At 42.8% G+C, this 21,670-nt stretch overlaps 1 protein-coding gene across 7 annotated transcripts in view; it reads right to left on the bottom strand.

Annotated features, from left to right (window-relative positions):
• Nucleotides 1–21,670, bottom strand: part of SRGAP2 (SLIT-ROBO Rho GTPase activating protein 2) — a 208,425-nt gene that overhangs the window by 8,468 nt on the left and 178,287 nt on the right. For 6 of the 7 annotated variants that reach the window (XM_081193417.1, XM_081193416.1, XM_081193415.1 and 3 more), the window contains 7 exons: nt 21,103–21,237; nt 18,925–19,030; nt 15,081–15,305; nt 8,421–8,500; nt 4,953–5,133; nt 3,681–3,827; nt 2,729–3,056 (listed from right to left, as the gene is read on the bottom strand). In XM_081193417.1, coding sequence (XP_081049543.1) covers nt 2,729–3,056; nt 3,681–3,827; nt 4,953–5,133; nt 8,421–8,500; nt 15,081–15,305; nt 18,925–19,030; nt 21,103–21,237 — 1,202 coding nt within the window. Of the gene's footprint in view, nt 1–2,424; nt 2,492–2,728; nt 3,057–3,680; nt 3,828–4,952; nt 5,134–8,420; nt 8,501–15,080; nt 15,306–18,924; nt 19,031–21,102; nt 21,238–21,670 lie in introns of all 7 variants that reach the window. The other variant, XM_081193418.1, reaches the window with a different exon arrangement.

Genomic DNA, 21,670 nt, shown 5'->3' on the forward strand with positions numbered 1-21,670 from the left:
AACAATGAAATAAAAGTAATTGCACACGACCAGGAGGTATAAAAAATAGGGACGCAGGTGGCGCTGTGGGTAAAACCTCAGTGCCTAGGACTTGCCGATCGTATGGTCGGCGGTTCGAATCCCCACGGTGGGGTCAACTCCCGTCTTTCGGTCCCAGCTCCTGCCCACCTAGCAGTTCGAAAGCACCCTTAACTGCAAGTAGATAAATAGGTACCGCTTTCTAGCGGGAAGGTAAACGGCGTTTCCGTGTGCTGCGCTGGTGCTGGCTCGCCAGAGCAGCTTCATCACGCTGGCCACGTGACCCGGAAGTGTCTCCGGACAGCGCTGGCCCCCGGCCTCTTAAGTGAGATGGGTGCGCAACCCTAGAGTTGGACACAACTGGCCTGTACAGGCAGGGGTACCTTTACCTTTTTAGGAGGTATAAAAGCCAAACATTCAAACAACAGCAGCATCTGATAGCCTAGTGACTTCCTTCACCCCGTTTCAGCCTAACTTCTTTTCTTGGAAGGCCTAACTTTGTAATATGAGATTCAAGTGCGTGTGAGCTTTTGACAGATTCATCACATAGTGAAAAGCAGAAGACCTGGCCAAGCATGTAAGTGCAGTACACCTACAGCTGGAGAGGAAACCAAGAACCAAAACTTTCTCTGAGCACATAGCATAGCACTGACAGACTTAGATGGATTGCCATTTCTGAAGAGTGGCAGAATACTTCAAGTCTTGAGCAGTTTTAAACAAATGATTTCCAATATATTCTGCAACTGCAGACACATGATGAGATGATTTTTTTGGTAGTGAACCAGTTTTGCACTGAAGAGAAACTCCCGCTCGGTTTTTAGAAGGTGAAAACACATTATGTGGCTATGGAGTAGTTAATTGAGAAAAAAATTTATGCAAGGCTTCCTTAGTGGTCAAAAGGAACACATGTTTGTGGGCTTGTGTTCCACTCTGGACCAATGTCGCACTATCAAGCTTCTGTGAAAACAGTGCTCATTTCAAAAATTAGAGGAGGAGGGGAATCACATGATGGCTTTACGCTAATATGGTCTAAAAGTCTCAGCGGCCACATCCAGCCACAGCTGTGTACACACCAGTGAAACCATCCCCTATCCCTGCCAACAGAAACAACGAGATCTGCTTTGTTTGAAGGTAGCTCCTTATCACTGACTGAAACTGAGAAGCAAGAGCAAAGCTACTACGAAAATTCCATGGAAACAGGATAGATTGTTGTGTTCTTTTCATGATCCCTTAACCTCTAAGTGCAGTTAAACAAACTCACAGATCTGGGCTGTGGGTTCAAAACAGAGGCACCAAAAACTCAGTTTTTCAAAAATCCTGGGCTTTGAGATTCTAACACAGATTCCTGAAAGCATAGAATATTAACACTGCATATAGCTCTGTTTTCACCAAAGCCTTTGCCAACATTTATCCCAAATGATTTAGGGGAAACAGAGTTAGATGATGAAGATGATGACAATAAGTGGAAAGAGCATACAGTGAAGAAATAAAATGTGATTTTTAATTCAGATAAAAAACAGGACTGGGGAGAGTGGTTATGATGGTGTTATGGCCCTCATTCCCTGACTGTTAGTTTCAGCAAGGTCCAACATTATCAACTGTAGAAACAGAACAGTAGGAAAAAGGATATATAGTGTTAAAGCAGGTATGTTTCCATGCACTTTTCACCAAGGTGTATCCCTTGGGTGGCAAGAGATTTGAGTGTATTATACAAAATGATAAAACTCAATGGAACAGGTATACACCATATAAAAATGCAGGAGTTCTAGACAGTCTGTGGTCCCTTTCACATTTGTATCTCAAAGTCCTGGGTGAGCAGAAAAAGACAAAGTTAAATGGCTTCCTGCTTACCTTAGAGGACTTCTGTTTCTCAAAGCACAGGAATCTAGCCAGATCCCTCTGTTCTACATTGCCTATGAAAACTGCTTATGTTTTCTAAAACCATAATCATGAGAGTTGTAGTCCAAAACATCTGGAGGACACCAGATTGGGGAAGACTGTCTAAAACTAACAGGAAACATACTCTGCCATTAGTATTTTGCTATGGGTTAAACTAAGAGCACTAAATTCCCATGGCTTTATCCATTTCTACGTTTTAGCAATTTCCTCATGGACATGTGAAGAGCAGAAACAATCAGTCTTCTCTCAAAGTTTAAGTGAGTCACATGTGATCAAAATTTGGTCATGTAGCCAAGGTTCTCAATCAAATGCATCTTAACTGGGATGCTTTGATGCAGGTAATTCCTAACCCTTATGAATCTTTGGAAATTGGTCTCAAGTTGATTAAACATAGGCGCTGTTCCATGCTTTTTTGATTGACTAGGCATGCAGCAATCACAAACCGAGCTGATGTTTTAGAACTGAACAGAAATTTAAATGTTCGAATTTTAAAAATTCAGAGGTTACCTCAGAATTCAAAACTTGACTTGTTTTGATCACCTCTAAGGGGACGCTTCCTGATCTGAAGCAAATACTGAAGCAAAATATAAAATATTGATATCAAATAACACATGTTGCTAAATATACAACATTCACAGAACAGCTGGAACATATTTGAGTATAAGATGAATGTTTTAGTGAATAGTCAACATCAAAATTCACAAAGGAGATTTTTTTTAACAGAATGGGTAACATGGGGTGGAGATATTTGTTTACCACTGTATGCAAGTTAAGCCCCATCTTACCTCAACCTGGCCTAGCTTCTTATTACCTGTGCAATGACTTCAGGGTCCATGGGCCGGTGGTTATTAAAGCTCTTTGACCTTCCAGTGGTCACATTTTTCCGGATGTGGGGGCTATCTATCCTGTTCTTCAGAGAGGCATGCCGGCTGAGCGAATTGAGGCTCCCATGGCCACTGATGGAAGATGCATCTGGTACCTCTTTCGGGAGACTTTGGCTCATAATGGGTTGTGAGGAGGGACGTGAACTGGCCACAGCTCCTGGTGGGACTGGTTCTCCCAGGGAGCTGGGCAGCCCGTGGCTGTCACTTTGACGGAAAGCTCTTCGTATGCTGCCAGACTCTGGTCTCTTTCTTTGCCTGTCACCATAAAAGAAGCGGGGGGTGGGGTGGGGGTGGGGATTAAGTGTTATAGAAGTTGCATTTCAACACAGGAATCCCAGAAAGGCAATGAAAGGATACTGAAATCGCAAAATAAACATTCTGAACGAAATCACCTTTTCCACTCTGCTTATAATAACAAGCCAGCATGAAGGTTAGCGCGTCAGAACAGAAACAGGAAGGACCCAGGTTCTACTCTCCACTTAGCCGCAAACCTCACTGGGTGATTTGAAGCCAGCCAGGTTCCCTCAGCCCACTTTATAGGGTTATTACAGGGGGAAAGCAGGGCAAGAATCAGGCACACTGCTTTGGGTTACTTGAAGGGAGGGTGGGCTTGAAATGTAAAATAATTGATTGATTGAAACAAACAGTTTCAACATTATTGGCAACCAAATGGGAAGTGTTTCAGTACTGCAAATGTTGGCCTACTGACCTGGATGTCAGAGCTGCAACTAGTAGTATACCCCCGGTGGGACAAAACATTACATAAAACAATACAAATAAGCTAAACTAGTTCAACTGCTCAAAACTAAACAAAAGGAAAAAACAATGCTCAACACATACATTGAAGAGTAGTAATACAAAACCGATATTAACTCTTACTTATTGATATTTGCAAGATAAATGTCTGCAACATGGCTCCCACTTGGGCAGTTGGAACCAGCTCTGGCAGTCACCTTTTCTTCCGGTGGCTCTGAATTTACTTCTATTTCAGATTTTGGGCTTGATCTTTCTGATACTCCATCCTCACTAGAGAAGAAAAGAGCCACAACCACAAAACCTATGTTACACCCTCAAGATAAGCCACAGCAGAAGTCGCAATAACCGGAACAATTTTATCATCAGGTTTTTTTAATGCTCTCAAATTACAACATTTCATTTTAATGCTTTACTTAAAGGCTGGGTGGTGTACTTGGATCCTGAGAGCAGCCATAATGCAGCTTGTAAAACTAAGATGCTCTTTTTTGGGGGGTTGTTGTTGTTGATTATTTTCATATGATCACATGAAGCAGCTGAGCATGTGTATAGGACAGCAGTGAGGGATCTAGAAACCAAATATGAGGAATAATTGGAAGACCTGGGCATGCCTAGCCTCAAAAAGGTTAAGGGACCGGGGGCGGACTTTGGCAATATGGTAATATGAGTGAAGACAAAATCCCCCCAATCCCTTTTGGTACAGTTCTTTTTAATAAGCTTTTTGACTTTTAATATTATGTTGCGCCCCCTTGGCTTAGCGCCCTGTGCGCGGGAACCACCCACACTGCCCAAAATCTGGTGCTGAAAGGAGGCATGATAGGCAACTTGTATTATATGAAGGGCTGCTATGCAGCAGATGAAGCTGACCTATTCTCTGTTGCTCCAGAGGGCAGGATTAGAATGCATGGGTGGAAATGATAGGGAAACAGATTTCGGTCACACTTCCTAATAGCTAGAGCTGTCTGATGGGAAATGGTGTGCCCTCCATCCTTGGAGGTATTTAAACAGAGACTGGATGCTAATCTGTCAGGAATGTTATGTTTGCAAGATCCTGTATTAAAGCATGGGGGTTGGACTAGATCAGAGCTTTGCAAACTTTTGATGCCAGTGACACACTTTTTAGACACGCAAAATTTAATGACACAGTAATTCAGTTTGACTAGCAAACCGGGGGTTAAACTAACCCTTTTCCAGTCCCAGGAGCAGCACAGAGAGTGTACATACTAACATGTTGCGACAGTTTGGAAAGCTCTAGGCTAGATCCTTCCCAACTCTTCGTTCCTAATACTTTAAGGTGCAAATAGACATTTCAAGATATCTTCTTCCTCAGAAGCAAAATTAAATCTGAGCCCTGTTTATCCAAGTACCATGCCCCAATGGTCTTAAGAGGTAACATACGTGTCCTGGACAACGATGTATTGATGGGGTATCAGGCCATCAATTCCGTTGTGACGGCCCTCCCACCAGTCGTCAGAGGCCCGGTGATAAAGCAGGAGGGAAGCCCCCTTTTTAAAAGAGAGCTCCCGTGCTGTTCGGCCGCTGTAGTCAAATTTGGCTATTGCTTCAATAGGTTCACATTCTGCGGGAAAAAGAAACAACATTTCAATGAATTTGCATATCAGTGTTTAAACCATTCACCTTAAAAAGTAAAATAAAAGTGAGGAATTCAACTATCTATATATGTTGTCAGCTGAGATACTGGAGGTCAAATGCACCTGGCAAATGAGGCCAGGCCATTTAGAAGCACGTTATACACCCTCCAAAGCTTTAGAGGTCTACTGCTACCAGTGAAATGTTCACGGATGCTTACCTCTACGGTGAACTCAACATAACTGTCCTGGCAGCTGGGGACAGGTGGGCTGGTCCACAGGATTTCCAAACACACAGTATTTTCTGTGCTATGCAAAGAATTGCTCAGTTGGGAGTAGTCAGGTCACAAAATGATAAGAGCCTGTGGAGACCTTAATGGCTTCTTAGGATCTGGATCATGCTGGGCTTGAAAGTTGCAGTAGAACAACTTGCCAACTGCTGCACGAGGGGAAGTTAAATGAGGCACAAGGGGTTCACAATCCACATGAAGCTAAGGTATGTACAGGCCCTTGGTCTGGCTTGTCGTCAGGGTGGCATGAGATTGTGAGATGCTTTAGTTGAGATTCCTGTTTTGCTGAGGGTTGGACTAGATGGCCATTGGGGACCCTTCCAACTCTACAATTCTATGGTTCTATGCTTATTGACAAGGTAAAGGCTCTAAGGGTTTCTTCACCTAGGTGTGCACATAAGAGTACACACACACACACACACACACACACACACACACACACACCTCTTCAGTGGATACCTAAATATATGCAGTCTAAATAAACGTTGTGAAGAAGATGCTTGGAAACTGTATTGTAATAGGTCCACCAGGGACCCAAGAATGCCTGCAGCTCCCTGTAGAGTATACAGTTAGTGGCAAAAACAGGTTTGTTTCTGCACAGTGGAATGGCCGGCTGGACATACTGCTCCATAGGGTGGAAGTTATTCCAAATTATTACATTCCCAAGCAATGAATCCCAATAGGGATCATGAGCAGAGTCTCCCTGCACTGAGGTTGCCCCGCCCCCTTTGTAATCCAGTCCATGGCTCTCGTCTACAATCTAATTGGGAGGAATTCAACATCATGCTAAGTGGGTTGTTCCATTTGCACAAGCATTTTGGCTTCCTGGATGAAGCGATCCCACCTCTCCTAAACTTCCTGAGCCAATGTCAGGGGAAATAGCGGGTACCCAGGGGGCGGGGAGGAAAGCCCTGTTGCATATGCAGAAGTCCATGTGGAAGGCATATGCAGAAGTCCATGTTGACAGGACTCATTAGTTGAATCCCACCCACTGTATTCTAGCTCTGCCTCTCTTTCGTGACTGGTTATCCCACTTTTTTCTACCTTACCACCTATGATGACCTCTACAATTGACCCCTCAGTCTTGAGCCTTGCTCTTTCCTCCCTCCCTAGTCTTGGCAAATTTTGCTTGGCTCAGATGAACACACTCATTCAAAAACACATTTTTATTATTACTGAATTCACTCTCCATTTGGATAGCCTTTCTCCTTGGCTGATTTTCATTATGCAATAAGTCACTACCTAAAAGCCCAACAGCACGAATCAGGCAGCAACTTAAGTCATGCCTCAGAAAAGTTGCATGTTCAAAGAGGAAGCCCTTCTTTGGGCAAAGACAATTGTGATCTGGGTAGGCTCTCTCAGGAAGTACAGGGCGAACATGTCTGAGACAAAGAGACTTCAGCACCGCTGTCTGACCCATCAGCCTTTGGAGCCCCTCGAACCAAGAAACTGAGCTTAACCCCCGAGGCTGAAAAGTACAGAGACTGGCTGAAGGCCAAGCAAGCACATCTGTAAGACTGAAAATCCAGTAATGGATTTTCCAGAAAGAGAAAGAGTTATCTGAACTATGCATTGCAAAGTAGTTTGTAGACAGAGAGCTCGAGTAATCAGCTCACACTAGTTAACAAGGTTTTACCTGGGTAACAAATCATGGTTGTTTTTAGCTGGGTTGGAGTGTTTTTTTCAATGAATACTCCTTGAATTGTGTGCTTCCCTGTTTTCCTCTCGCTTGTTTAGTTTCTGGCACCAACTAACACATTTCTTTAAAAAAAATGGGCCTCTATTGTGCATTTTATTACCAGCTAGGGAATTGTATATTTCAAATAGCAATTGTTTATTATATCAAAATCAACAGGCCACTTAACTTCCAATATTGCCTTTTGGAATTTAGCCTTTAGCCTGGCAAAGGATAATGACCTCTAATGCCCAGCAGGCCTTCACTACAGCTGGGGGATAAAGATTCAAAATAGCTACTGGTCCTCCTTTCAACTTTGAGCCTGTTGTTGTTGTTTAGTCGTTTAGTTGTGTCTGACTCTTCATGACCCCATGGACCAGAGCACACCAGGCACTCCTATCTTCCACTGCCTCCCGCAGTTTGGTCAGACTCATGTTATTAGCTTTGAGAACACTGTCCAACCGTCTCATCCTCTGTCGTCCCCTTCTCCTTGTGCCCTCAATCTTTCCCAACATCAGGGTCTTTTCCAGGGAGTCTTCTCTTCTCATGAGGTGGCCAAAGTATTGGAGCCTCAGCTTCAGGATCTGTCCAAAAATAGCTAGTGATCCTCCACTCAACTTTGAATCTAGGCGTGGCCTATTAGTCTTTGTCCATTAATTATCACTCAATGGACCAGGAAAGGATCCAACATTATTGCAATTCACACTTGACATAGCAAGAGACAATGGAATTGGGGGAGAAAACCATCTAATCCAATTCTCAGTCTTAAGGCACGACTGTTAAACCTATTAACATAAACTTCATGATTACCTGATGATTACAGCTAGGATGGCTTACAGATTATAGTTAAGATGCTTTAACACACAGTTAAGATGGTTTAATATCATAGGCAGGAAAACAGGAGCAAAAAAGAGCCCCATGCCAGAGGCCAACACAGCCTAATTACTAAAACTGTGCACTTGGATTTCCAGATAGTTCAAGTAAGCAAGTCATAGAGATGTTAACAAGAGAAATTCAGAGACCACAGCTCTTCTCCTGTAGTACATCTCCATCTTGCTACCTTGACAACAGCTCACTGAAATCTTTGCGATCAGTCAAGTATTAAAACTGGTATACCGGATTTGTGGCTCTAGCTAAGAAACATGAGGAAATATCTCAAACCCACCTTGCCTTGCTGGTAAATTCTGTTTTGTCCAATAAGCCTATATACACAGGGATGACACCCACGTGCCAAAACGGCTTTCCCATCTCATGCCAAGCTTGAAAGTAAATGGGCAGCCAGCTTTGAAACAGCTGTCAAACAACTGCTTACCATCATCGCTGGTATGGTGTTCAGTGACCATATCCTGAGGTGCATCTTCCGTGGAGGCTGTCTCTCCATGGGGGCTTTCACTGCAAGAAGAAAGACAGAGAGGGCTACGTTGACGGGGCATGTTTTCCTGTTTTTTCAAAAAAGAAAAGAACTGGCTGGTAAATGGTATGTGGCACCAGGAGTATCCCAGTGACACTTGAACTTTTGGGTGGAAGAGCAATGTTTGATGGAGACATGCAAAGCATGTAGTTTGGAGAGTAGCAACCTTTTGAGGCTTGGGTGGCAATAGTAATTTCTCTCCTTAAGATTAACTCTGCAGGGGGTGGGGGACAAAAGCTCCTACATCACACGGACTTGTCATAGATGGGGCTTTTGGAATAGGTCAGAAGATGGGAGGCACATGTCCTGGTCCAACATCCCGAAGAATATGTGGTGGTCCATCTACTCCAGCACAGATCAACATGTGAAGTTCCCTTACGCTGAACTTGACTCTTGGTCCACCTAGCCCAATATAGTTCACTCAGATTTGCAGCAGCTTTCCAGGGTCTCCTTTTAACTTAATATGCTGGTGACTAAACTTGGAACCGTCTGCGTGTGCTGTACTACGGAGCTATGGGCCCTCCTAACGGTTTAGCTGGTGCCATGAAATGCTTGAAAAACATGGGGCATGAGGTGTGTTGTGTGAGAGCTGGGAACAAAGGCTTGAAGGTCTATCAGCGGGTGCCACATGAGGTGAGGTTCACATTGCTAAGCTCTGAATGGGACCTGCCTAAGATGTAAACTGCCTGCAAGTTTTGTGACATGGTAGAAAAAATTCTTAATTAAATAACTAAAGTACCCCTTGCCTGTCTCACAATGGCTTCTCTACAAACAATTCGAAGTGCTAGCTTTGACTTCCAAACTCCTACACTGCTTGGGACCCCCATACCTAAAGGAGTGCTCCTTACCATATGTACCTACCCAGGCCCTGAGGTCATCGATGGAGTCCCTTCTTCAAGTTCCCTCTCAGAATGAAATTTGGAGGGTAATTCCAAGGGAGATGGCCTTTTCAGTAGTGGCCTCCCCTTCGTGGAATGGTCTTGCTAGAAAGACTTATCTAAAGTTTTGCCTACTTTATAAGATCTTATTAATTAATTAATTTTGTATATGGCATTCCGTCTGTAGATCTCAGGTCAATTCACAATGGTTTGACATCAGGAAAAGACTTTTTTTTGTTCATTGGGGCTTTATTATTTATTGTTATCATTTTATTATAGTATTTGTTGAATGGTGGCATTATGTTCAGATTTTAGCTTTTGTAGCTGGGCTGTATTTTGTGGCTTTGTGTCTATCTTGGATTGTGTGACTGGATTTAAACCAATGTGGGTCAGTTTTACTGATTTATGTCTTTATTGAGTGGTTTCCTTTGCCACCAAGATAGTATTTTTATCAGGCAGTTCATAAACTGAACTGAACTGAACCAGCGAAATAAACACGTTCTGTTCCATATGCTCTGCATCAGGCCCAAGGCTCAGGATAGACAAGTAAATACTTTAGTTATGTTGGTTCAAATTTCAATCCCCCAACTCAAAAGGACATCAGTCATCCTGTAGCAGTAGATTTCTTGCATCGTTAGGAGTCTGGACTAGAAGATCTTTGAAGTCCCTGTCAACTCTGTGGGTGGGATTCACCTAAACAGCCCCAGAAGTCAAAGCCTACTCAAGGACTTTTGTTCATGCAACAGGGCTTCCCCATACTATGTGATCCAAAATTGCCTGGGGGAACATGGTCAAGAGAGGGGCAAGCTACAATGCTTGCAGAAACAGAACAATAAATTCCACATTATGATTCTGTCTGGAAATACTAGTTGCTTTCCTACTGTTTAGTTTCTCCCTCCTGCACAATTTTTCTTTCCTTTTTTAAAATTTCACCAAGCTGCCCCCACCATTAAGCCTCAGAAGCTCTTCTAAATACAGATGACACTTGGCACAAGTTGTGAAAATATATCAGACCAAGATGCTGTGTATTTTTTTATCTAGCCTGCCATAGGTGCTGTGCACTCAATGCAGACACACCCAGAGATAGGGCATAACAGAACCTTGTTCCCCTGAATGAGAAGACCAGGATATACCGTATTTTTCACTCTATAAGACGCACCAGACCACAAGACGCACCTAGTTTTTGGAGGAGGAAAACAAGAAAATAAAAATTCTGAATCTCAGAAGCCAGAACAGCAAGAGGGATCGCTATGCAGTGAAAGCAGTGATCCCTCTTGCTGTTCTGGCTTCTGTGATAGCTGCGCAGCCTGCAATCGCTCCATAAGATGCACACACATTTCCCCTTACTTTTTAGGAGGGAAAAAGTGAGTCTTATAGAGCAATAAATATGGTAATAGGAACTAGACAGCTTCTGTACACTTCCATAACCGGACCTAGCTTTCCACCAAATCCCTTGGTCAAGGCAGCGAGATAAGGGGAGTGGGTGCATGTGCAGAGCCTAGGGAGGAAGCCACAGTGGTGGCTGGTGCCAGTTGGGAGTGGTGGGGGAGAAAGTAGGGAGGCAAATGGTAGGTGGAGGCAGAGGCAATGTCAGGCAGAGACAGCAAATTCTTGTTTTGTCCTCCTCCTCCCTGCTTAGTTCTACAAAGGCAAACTGAGACTAAGGAGGAAGAAACCATTGACCAGAGCCATCCCCTGGGGGAGGTGAATTTGGCTGAACACAGACTGAAGCTGGTGTGGCAGTGCCCCATTTACCCTAATGAATCAGCCTCCACTGTCCTCCCATTCTCTCTCCCCCCACCCCAGTAAGTAGATGTCTGACATGCTAAGTACCCATACAGTACATCTGGAAGGAAATATAGGATTTGTTATGCCACCCTACCCCTCATTTTGGGGTAGATCTGCAAATGTAAGAAGCTGTTGTGGATGCCACAAAATAATCAATTCACAGAATTAAAACTGGTGATGCTCAGAACCCGCCCCCAAACAGGGGTCTCCACCCCAATAAAGTAGACAAAAAAGCAAGCAACTGCCCCCGCCAGCCCACCAAAAGGTACACTTTGAACTGAACAACCACCCACACCCAAAAATCCATTAAAAATAACTGGGAGAGAAAGGGGACCTTAGTGGGCACAGAATTCTTCTGTGAGTGAGCATGACACCTGCAGCAGACTATATTTAGCCTTGTAGCTTACTAGATCAGAAGTGGGGAAAAGATAAGACAATTCAGACGTTTACAGGGACTTCAGTATTAATCAAAAGGCACGATTTTGCCCTATTATGACTGTACCAATATCAACTGGGTGGCTGGGGAAACCCAGCCAGACGGGCGGGGTATAAAAAAATTAAAAAATTAAAATTACTTGTTTGTGTACAGTTGTAGACTGATTTTTGGTCTCTCTAAAATCCTCAGATTTCTTCACAGTGGAATGCTTTGTATCATCTTTTTTAGGAATTAACTGACCGCCATTTTTAATAAAAGTGTGTGTATGCATATGCATGTTGAACAAAATGGAACATCTCATTACAGTTAATCTATATGAAACCCCAGCTTTTGAGTGCATCCAGAATCTGCATCTTAGGAGATGACAGGCAGTCCTCCTATATTTATCAAAGCATGTTAAGTAAGACATTTAAAGGCAATGGTGAACATTTCAGATTTTGAGATAATGAAGCTTATTATAAAAATGTACTGATGTACAATGCAAAGATATGATCCCATGGCATTCCTGCCCCCACCCACAAGCTCAATCCTCATTCAGAATTAATTTCCTTGGTTGAAAGAGATACTGTTTTTCTAACTCTTATGTGGCCATTTATGTACTGTACTGCAATGAGGCAGAACACTAGAAGAATTTAAGACAAGAAATACTGTTACAATATGTTGAGAGAACTAGCTTAGCCGCTAGGGGACCCCTATGCCATGTATGGTAGAAACATCTGAGGTTCAGAGCCCTCCACACACTATGACTTAATCCTATGATACTTATGAAGCAAAGGTCGTATTTCTCCTAGCTTAATTACTCTGCACATAAGATGATGAACTGAACTCCTTTGCCTTCAAGGGAAGAAATGTCTGGTGAACTCACATGATCTAGTCCTTTTTCTAGAAACACAATGATTCCTATCACCTTGTGTTGGATAAATGGTCTTGTGGTGTGTGCAGGCCAATTTGTTTCCCAATGTTTCACAAAATCAAAACTTCTCACTACAGTTTGTCCCCAAAATGTTGAACCATGCACAAGGGTTGTGGTGCACATGGACATCTGAAGTGAATGGAAATTAAGTTCATGGTAGAAAATTAAATGGGCACTCAAAGTCCATTTAAGACAAATAGATTTGAGACAAATAGATGTAGTAACAAAAAAAGAAAGAAAGAAAACCCCAGAACACCTGCAATGTATAAGGTACTCTTCACATTCATACTGAGAAGGATGAGGAGCATCTGCCCACCAACCAAAGACACATGTTCAATGAAAACTGAGCAAGATACATGTTACACAATGGAAACAGAATGTATGAACAATTGCTTTATCTGAGATACTAAGAGGGTATATGTCCTGAATAATGCATTTTTCTAAAACACTCAAATAAACATCCTGATGATTGGCGCCCACTGACAATGCATTAGTCTTCTGTTAAGGGGGGAGGAGGGTGGGAATGTGGAAAAACCAATTGTTCTGTTGATGTCATGCTTATATTTTTGAAAACTACTACAAATCTTTTAAAAAGAAAAAGAAAAGTGGGCAAGATAGCAAGGTCACTATTTTTTTTAGTTCAGCATGCTACACATCTGAGATCCTCTTTGGGCAATACTTTGCTCTGCCACCATTTTTCACACACACACACACACACACAGAGAGAGAGAGAGAGAGAGAGAGAGAGAGAGAGAGAACAGAAAGATTAGAAGGAAACCTCAGGCTTGCATACTCTGTCCCTTACTCTCTTTACCACAAGATGAAAACACTCAAATTGAGAGCTCCCTGCATTATTTGAATCTGTTATCTTCTCTGATCCAGGAAGTTTAAAACTCTCCTTAAAATATTGTTCATTGCCCCACGTCCCACCTTGTACTGTTTATGGGTTTGGGACAGCAATCATATTGTCACAAGGTGGGGGGGAGAGGGTGCAATGAGACATAGCCACTGCAAATTGCTTCAGGACTGAAATGTGAAAATCTTAAGTGAAAGGCATAAACCTGGCCTAATCCATGGAGAATAATGGAACCAGATGGCTTCTGAAGCAGCCTTTCATATGGAGTTTGTTTGCAAGCCATACAAAGTGCATAATGTTAGGTATATTATACTGTTATCATATTATATTTCCATCATTATTTATTTTATATAACAATTTTTATTTTCATAAAAATAAAATAGAAATATTGATACAGATAATATCTGTCCAGAAAGAAGGTTACAACCATAAAATTCATGATACAACATTTAGGATTTCTTGGCAAATTCTTTCATTCCAGTACAAGAAGGATCTTCAACTGTCCATGACTGTAGGTTGTATAATTTCTCAAAGTCTTTTAACACAAGTAATTTTTTTTATCATCACCAAGGTCTGCTGGGCACTTCAGAGCCCATTGTCCAAAGCCGGCAAGTTTGATTTCTTCAAACATTTTCCATAATTTTTGATGCTCTTTTATACACCAGCTGCTGAAATACCAGTAAACTAGTTTCTATACCCCTTTCCCAGCTGCAAATACCACTGTGTGGTATCTTGAAAACTCTAAGTAAAGGCACTAATGGAGGCACTTATTTTCATATAGTATTGTGGCCATTTTGCGACCAAGATTAAACAGCAAAAGGGGCTTAACTAAACAAAATAAAACTAAGATCAGTAGCAAACGAAAGCAAAGAAAGGCTCCACTTTTTGGAAATATGAATACAGTACGAGAATGTGCTGTGTGGCCTTGCAGGCTGGGGTTCAGTGTCTGCACTGTGCATAGTAGCTGAGAGGAAAGGGGTTGTTCTGATGAAGATGCAACCAAGCGGGTTATTTTCACATTCTTCTTTTCAGGTAAAATAGTGGGGCAAGCTGCTCCACCACTACAACTCCCCCCCCCTCCCCGCCACCAATCTCATGACAGGAGCTGCTCTGGCTGAATTGTTTGCAGATGTCGGTTTCAGACTAAATGCGCAGCCAGGCCCCCTGTGCACTGGGCAGGAGAGAAAGGAAGGCTTCAAGTTTCCCCCACTTGTTGCGGCTGCCCTGAAATTAACCCATGCTGCAGCTTTCTAAGTTCAGCTGCTACTGACCTTGTCTCCGAAGTAAAGTCGCTCAAGACATGTGGAAAAATGAGAAGAATGTCAGCGATGAATTCAGGCTATGTGTCTGCTCTGCAGCTTTCGCCAGCAGATTATGGTAATTACCATTACACCCTTATGGACAGTTTCATGGGCATTATCTTTGGTATAATGAAGTGCAGTCATGCAACATGCTTTCTGAATCTTCGAGGCCTGCAGGTTTAGAGTGGGGAAAATCTGTTGCGCTCAGGACTGTGAACCTCACCAATTTTGCCTCTGCTCAGTTATGTGACTCACAACTGGGATAAATTCTGGGGCCAGCATTTGAAACGGGAAGATGATAGCATTGTCGAAATATGCAATTTACTAGTCAGACTACAATCTAGCGCTATATACCCCCTTCACTGGTTACCCATTATCTCCTACCGTACCAGTAATCCTCAGTGCTTCCACCCCTGGTGTATATAGGGCCCTCCAGCTCTCTTGGTCCTGGGAAGACATTCTCGTGTTGTATGATTATAGTTTTGATGAGCTCATTGACATGGGCTTGGCAGGAGACCTGATCATGGCCTTCAGGCACTGACATCAGCGTGGGCCCGAAGCAGATGGCTAAATTGTAGGGGTCCATCATGTTGTCTTCACTGAACTGAGATAAACTGCAGAAGACAGGGAAGGAATGAGAGGAAGAGGGTGAATTAGGAGCAATGATACCTACAGTACAGAGCGAATTGCTAAAATGAAGGGAGATTGGCTCTGTTTGCTCGGATTTTAAAACTTGATCTCATGTGAAAAGAATGTCTTGAGGCTACTTAGGAAAAAATGACCACCACCCTCAACAGTAATGGTATTTACCAAAAGAACAGCGAGTTTTTCTGGCTGTACCGCCTTGGATCAAATTCAGTTTTGTTTGCATGGATGGTGCTTCTCTGATCATTTGCACTGAATGCATATTCAGAGCACTTCCCTGCTGACTAGCGCATTGATTTCTTTATTAAGCAGCCAGCCTCTTTTCCATTTTCTGAACATCCCTTCAATTAACACGTAGGGCATTTGTTAAAAGCGTGTGTGCATGTGTTGGGAAGAGTCATCATCATCTAGCTCCCTTTTAAGGAGGCTTATTCTCCGTGCCGATTGAATGCTGTTGCCAGGGATTTATTTCTTGGCATGTCATTCAGTGCACCCTGCCTGGATAGCAGCTGCAGAAGCAACACCTCCTATCCAGCCAAGAAACAGATGAAAGTGTGACTGAGCCACGGTGCCGCATGGTTCACAGCACAAGGCTGCAAAGAACCTGGCAACCAGCACACCCCTCTGGCTTTTTCCATTTGCACCCTTCCTCACAGCCAACATTTATCTCTCTTTCAGCTGCCCAAGAACTGCTGAGAATGCTAAAATGCCATGCCAACATTCAAAATGGAATGTCAGTCATGGGTATTTTGAGCATCTGTCAGTGTAACGCAGTGAAAATGTTTGAAGTTAAACAAGGCTCAGAGGGACAACTTTGCTTTGAAAGGTTGGGGGATCTCACGAACCCCACCTTACTGTGGCTGCCTGGGGTATTATGTTTGCCACTGCCAAGAGCATGCGATTCAAGTGCTTCTGTTTAACCCCTGAAACCCGCCAAAAGGCAAAAGAAAAGGCCCCTCTGCCCCACACTTACATCATTTAAAGAATTTATATGCCGCTTAGCTACAAGAGTCGTTTGCAAAGAATGCAACAACACAGAAAATAAAAACCAGTTAAAATTAAACTTCAATTTAAATGACTGCTGGAACAACAAAATAGACAGGGCCTCCCTAACCTCATCTGCAAGGGAGTTCCATGAAACTGGCCCTACAATACTAAACAATATAGCTTCTGGTGGATATGAGCTGGGCATCTGAGCCATGACTCCACAATGATCAGGCAGGGACAAAAGAAATTAGGCAATTCTTGAGGTACCCTGGGCTCCGATTGTTAAAGGCCTTGTAAATTAAGAAAAGAACTTTGGCCTGGTAGTGTATGAGCAACCAATGCAGACTTCTGAGCACTGAAATTATGTGCTTGTGATAGTTTGTCCCCATTGACAATTTAGCTGCAGCATTTTTCACCAGCTAGAGCCTCTGGACTAGGCCCAAGAGTAACCTCATGTAGAGCACATAACAATAATCAAGTCTTGCCAATGCATTGATCACTGTAGCCAGACTATCCTTGTCCAATGAAAGCTGTATGCAGTTCTCTTTCCACCAAGGCCCATCAAAACTCTTTTACAGGCATTCATCTGAACATGTGAGGCTTAAAAAAAATGTGTAGAATGGTGCGGGTCACATATGCAAACTAAGATCCCCAAGAGCTTGGGCTTCTCCAAGGCCTTTGTGTGTTTGGCTGAACATGCATAGGAACCTTGTCACAATAAGGAACCCTGCCTTATTACTCTCTTCACTGGGCAGAGGCTTCTAAGCATGATCAGCCAAATCCCACATGGACATCTGTGCTGAATGTACAAAGGTCGGAAAGGAATCCACATGCAGGGCTGGGGGCACAGGGTGGGGCTTGCAGGCATGACTACACCCTTTACACAATTTTAACTGTCACATGTTCAAGCAAATGCCCAAAGGAGGCTGGAGTCTCAGTTTCCTTTGCAAGCATTTAATTAAGTTTCTGGAAATAAGGTTTTAAGTGGGGGAAAGTGTTATAGAATAAAGCTTGATTTTTAACCAGATATGTTATCACATACTTCACTCCTTCCAACATATCTTACTGATAAAAAATGTAAAGGACCCCTGGCAGTTAAGTCCAGTTGCAGATGACTCTGGGGTTGCGGCGCTCATCTCACTTTACAGGCTGAGGGAGCTGGTGTTTGTCCGCAGACAGTTTTTCCGGGTCATGTGGCTAGCATGACTAAACCGCTTCTGGCGAAACCAGAGCAGCTCACGGAAACACCGTTTACCTTCCCACTGGGGCGGTACCTATTTATCTACTTGCACTTTTTGATGTGCTTTCGAACTGCTAGATGGGCAGGAGCTGGGACCGAACAACGGGAGCTCACCCTGTCGTGGGGATTCAAACCACCGACCTTTCGATCAGCAAGCCCAAGGCTCAGTGGTTTACACCACAGCGCCACCCGCATCCCGCATCATATTTAGGGCAAGCTAAATATGAACTCTGCTATAGGAACAAAATATGAACTCTGCTAGCTAGCAACATCCAGTGGCTGGCACCTGCTTTTTTAGCCCCTCATGTTCATACACGGGATTCTCAAAACCAAACTCCTTCCCTCCAGTGTTGGTATTGTCCCCTGTTTAGACCCCCTCCAAAGCTATCTTTTGGCCAAATTAAAATGCAAAGTGGGAAGAGTGAGTGTCCTCTGTGGTAATGCAGTTTTCTAAACGGTCAGGTTTGTGTGATTAAATCTTAAAAGCAAATTGCATCAATTTGGGCATTTCAGGGCACCAAGTTAATGGTTAAGCACAAAACAGGGTTATTTGATGCCTGGACAATTCTTCTTGAAACAAACACAGTTTTCCAGTCCAGTTCTTTGAATAATGAGACACTATTAAGGGCGGAAGCAGCCATTCACTTCAGTGACTTAGAAGTGGCATCTGAGGGAAGGGAATCCCAAGGCATGGAAGAATTTCCTAACACTGCTGTGGAAAGTTCTGTTCCTGAGCTGCAGGAAGTGGGGTCTTTCCTATCTAACAGTATCTGGAGGGGTGGCAGGACAATGACACACTTTGTGGGGATATGGTTTTGAATTTTCCAGGCTGCAATCAAGACCTCATTGTTTTCCAGAGCAATACTACAGGAAGTCTCAAGACAGGCCTTATTTCATCCGAACAAAAATTCTCCAGTACCCTGAAACGATGGCTGTCCCTAAAAGGTAGTTCTTTTAGCAAGATTTCCCCTTAGAATCAAGGAACAGCAATATTGGTCGTGGAGATTTTTGCCAACAGAATGCTACCTGAACAAGAAAAAAAGCCCACAGGTTGGCAGTAAAAATACAAGTGATATTCAGAGATGAGCTCAAGCACAGGCTCCAACTAAAAAGAAATGAATGCTTTACACTTAAGTGATCAGGAACTCAGTTCTGTGCATAATTTGAATGACTGGGAGAGGCTCTTTCTTGCAGGTCTCATGGAAGTCTTCACACGAAGGGTGGAGAGTCATCTTTTGAGGCTTCTGGACTCCTTGAACCAAGCAAGGCCCGCCAACTCTATGATTCTTACTTGGCAAACCAACACTATACAGACCTATCTGTTGTGCTTGAGGAATACTTACTGATTGAGGAATACTTACTGATTGAGGAATGCAAAGAGGTATCTCATTACAATCAAAGTGGTTTTAGGCAAAGTCAGAAGGACTTTCCGGATGTGTAGAGCTCTCTCCTGCAGATTGTCCATTGCTAGGAGGAAGGAGAAAAAAGAGCAGCAACTGCTGTTTAATCACACAATAAGAGGCATTGCATTATCTATGGAAACTTTACATTGCTACTTTTGAGTACTGTTTCATATTTATATGGGTGCAGGGAAAATCCAATCCAAAGTCTATTTTATCAAATGGAAGTGAGAACTTACTGCCACCTGCAGCCCCTCAAGATGACAGATGAAGTAAAACAGAAATGTGACTTCAGTGTCATTTGTGAAATGACCCTTAATTGGGGGAGGGATGGGGGGAAAGGGCAACAAAAGCAATTTGGAAGGAAAGGGTCTGAGCAGTTCTTGAAAACATTTATGAAGCCCTGCACAGAAGATGACAGAGGCATGATTTCCTATCTGTTATGAAAAAGGTCCTTCAAAGCAGAAGATGAGAAATTTATTTTCAAGGTCCATGCAGCGTGGGTAAATTGAGTGTTGTATGTTGCACAAGCCACAACACAATAGCCCATTAAAGTTAGCTCTGTAAGGTGGGTGTCTTAAGCAAAACCTTTGGCACAGTATTCCACAGATAGATTAACATAACTGGAGGGTGAGGTAAAGAGCTCTGTCTGCAGCAGTCTAATGGGAAAAAAGTGGGCAGCATATATCCTTGGCTCTGGAAGTCCAGAATTATTTGGCAACAGACTGCTCTTTTCATCTAACAGGAGTAAAACTGTGTAGACTAATTTGCAGGGAGAATGAAACCACAGATCCTTTTAAAAGGAGCTCTCCTACATGCTACTTCAAAGGCTGCTTCCATCACTGACATTCTTACACTCGGACAATGGATTCATTGTTTGCTCTCTGAATGAGTCAGGGGGAGTTCATTGCAAACTTGAAGTCACAAGAACATTTAAAAGCACCCTTGAAATCATAAAGTTGTATGTTAACAGCTTAACTAGTTGAAAGTCATTTTCTATGTTCTGTACAGAAACACCATAAGGAATTGACTCTTATGGTTACGGAAGGTACCCGGCCAAAAAAAGACACAGCTGCTGGGTTTCTAAATATACATACAGCCCAAGACACATTGCAACTACTGTATCTTCAAACAGTATAGACAGCAAGTTCTCTCCCCCCCCCCTCTTTTCTTTCTTTTTTTAAGGGTGAGTCAACTAGGAGACTTCCTGTACTGCTTGTTGGTCAGTTTCTCTTTAACATAGTATTTCCCTGATGTTTCATTACTAGTTCTAATCTGTTAATTGCTATAGAATTCTGGGCTGAAAGGCAATATAGAAAACATTTTAAATGAATTAATACAATAATTCATATTGATGACTTAACTGTCAACAGGCCATGGCTAATGAGAAGCAAACAGAAAGAGGTCCTCTTTCTAACTCTTGTTCTGCGTTTAATGTTGCCACCTCAGCAACAAACTGGGGCATCAAATTATAGTAGGTTCTAATACAACCTTGTACAATTCCGGTTTCTTGCTCATTTTCCTTGAGATACCATCAAAGTATCAGGGAATGTTCTGAGAAGCCAGCAGCATGGTTTTAGAGAGATAGCTGAAGTCTTACAAGTGCTGGGGGTGGGGTGTAAAGAGGGGAGATTGTGTAGACACAGAGGATGGATAATGAGCAAGTTCCCACAGATATATAAAAAAGGCTGAACTATATAAGATGTTATCATTAACTGACTTTTATGGGGGCGGAGGGCACAGAGAGAAAAATGTCAGAAGGTGCAAGAATCTTTATTATATGTATTATAGAAAATGGTTTATCCTATGTGCTTTGTGCCAGATATATTAAGAATTCTGTCTGAAGAAGAGCACGTTCAATTTTTGTTGGAGTTAGATTTTGCATCGGTGAATGGCATTAACATTTTGATTATTGTTTTCATGCATTAAAATTGTCATTTTAACATATCTCATGAAGAAAAACATTTCCGCTTCAATGCACATTAGAATATGTGTTACCTTCTACGTTATATTAAATATTTTTACACCTTTGTGGTTTGCTACTCATTCTGTCACTCGACAGGGGCAGCTATCTCCTTGTGTTGTGTTTCTTTGCATGCCTTATCTTCAACTGACTCATTTCATCCTTGTGCTACTTACTGACACAGGCAATCAGGTCATGAAAGATTTCCTTGGGGAAGAGGGGATGCTCTAGCCCACGAAAGTAGAGCTTTAGTACACCTGCTATTGAGTCCATATCATGGTCATTTTGATCTCCAGCCAGTGGATCCTCCCCTGGTTACCACAAAACAAGAATGACAAGAGAACAAACAGAGAAGGCGCATATTAACAAAACAAAATAAGGAGTAATCTATCAGAAGCTTGAACCTCACAGAAGGAGAAATAACAGGCAGGAGCCCAAGTGGCTCATAATATGTAACCTATAATGATTTCAAACACCCCTCCCCTTCCCCCCCCAAATAGGTATCCAACAAAAGATTCTATGTAAGTACATTGAGTAAGCAACACCTCTCAGCAGCCCCGACTCCTATCCAAAGACAGTCAACAAAAGGTTAACCTATGTACATGGGGCAACAGGAGACAGCATGGTGCAGATAACACCAAGGTTTGATCCCTGTATGCAATAGCTGCATATTCCTGCATTGCAGGGGGTTAGACTAGATGATTCTCAGGGTCCCTTCCAACTCTACAGTTCTATGATTCTAAG

Source organism: Podarcis bocagei (genome assembly GCF_964188305.1).
Source record: "Podarcis bocagei genome assembly, chromosome: 5".
Classification (NCBI taxonomy): domain Eukaryota; kingdom Metazoa; phylum Chordata; class Lepidosauria; order Squamata; family Lacertidae; genus Podarcis; species Podarcis bocagei.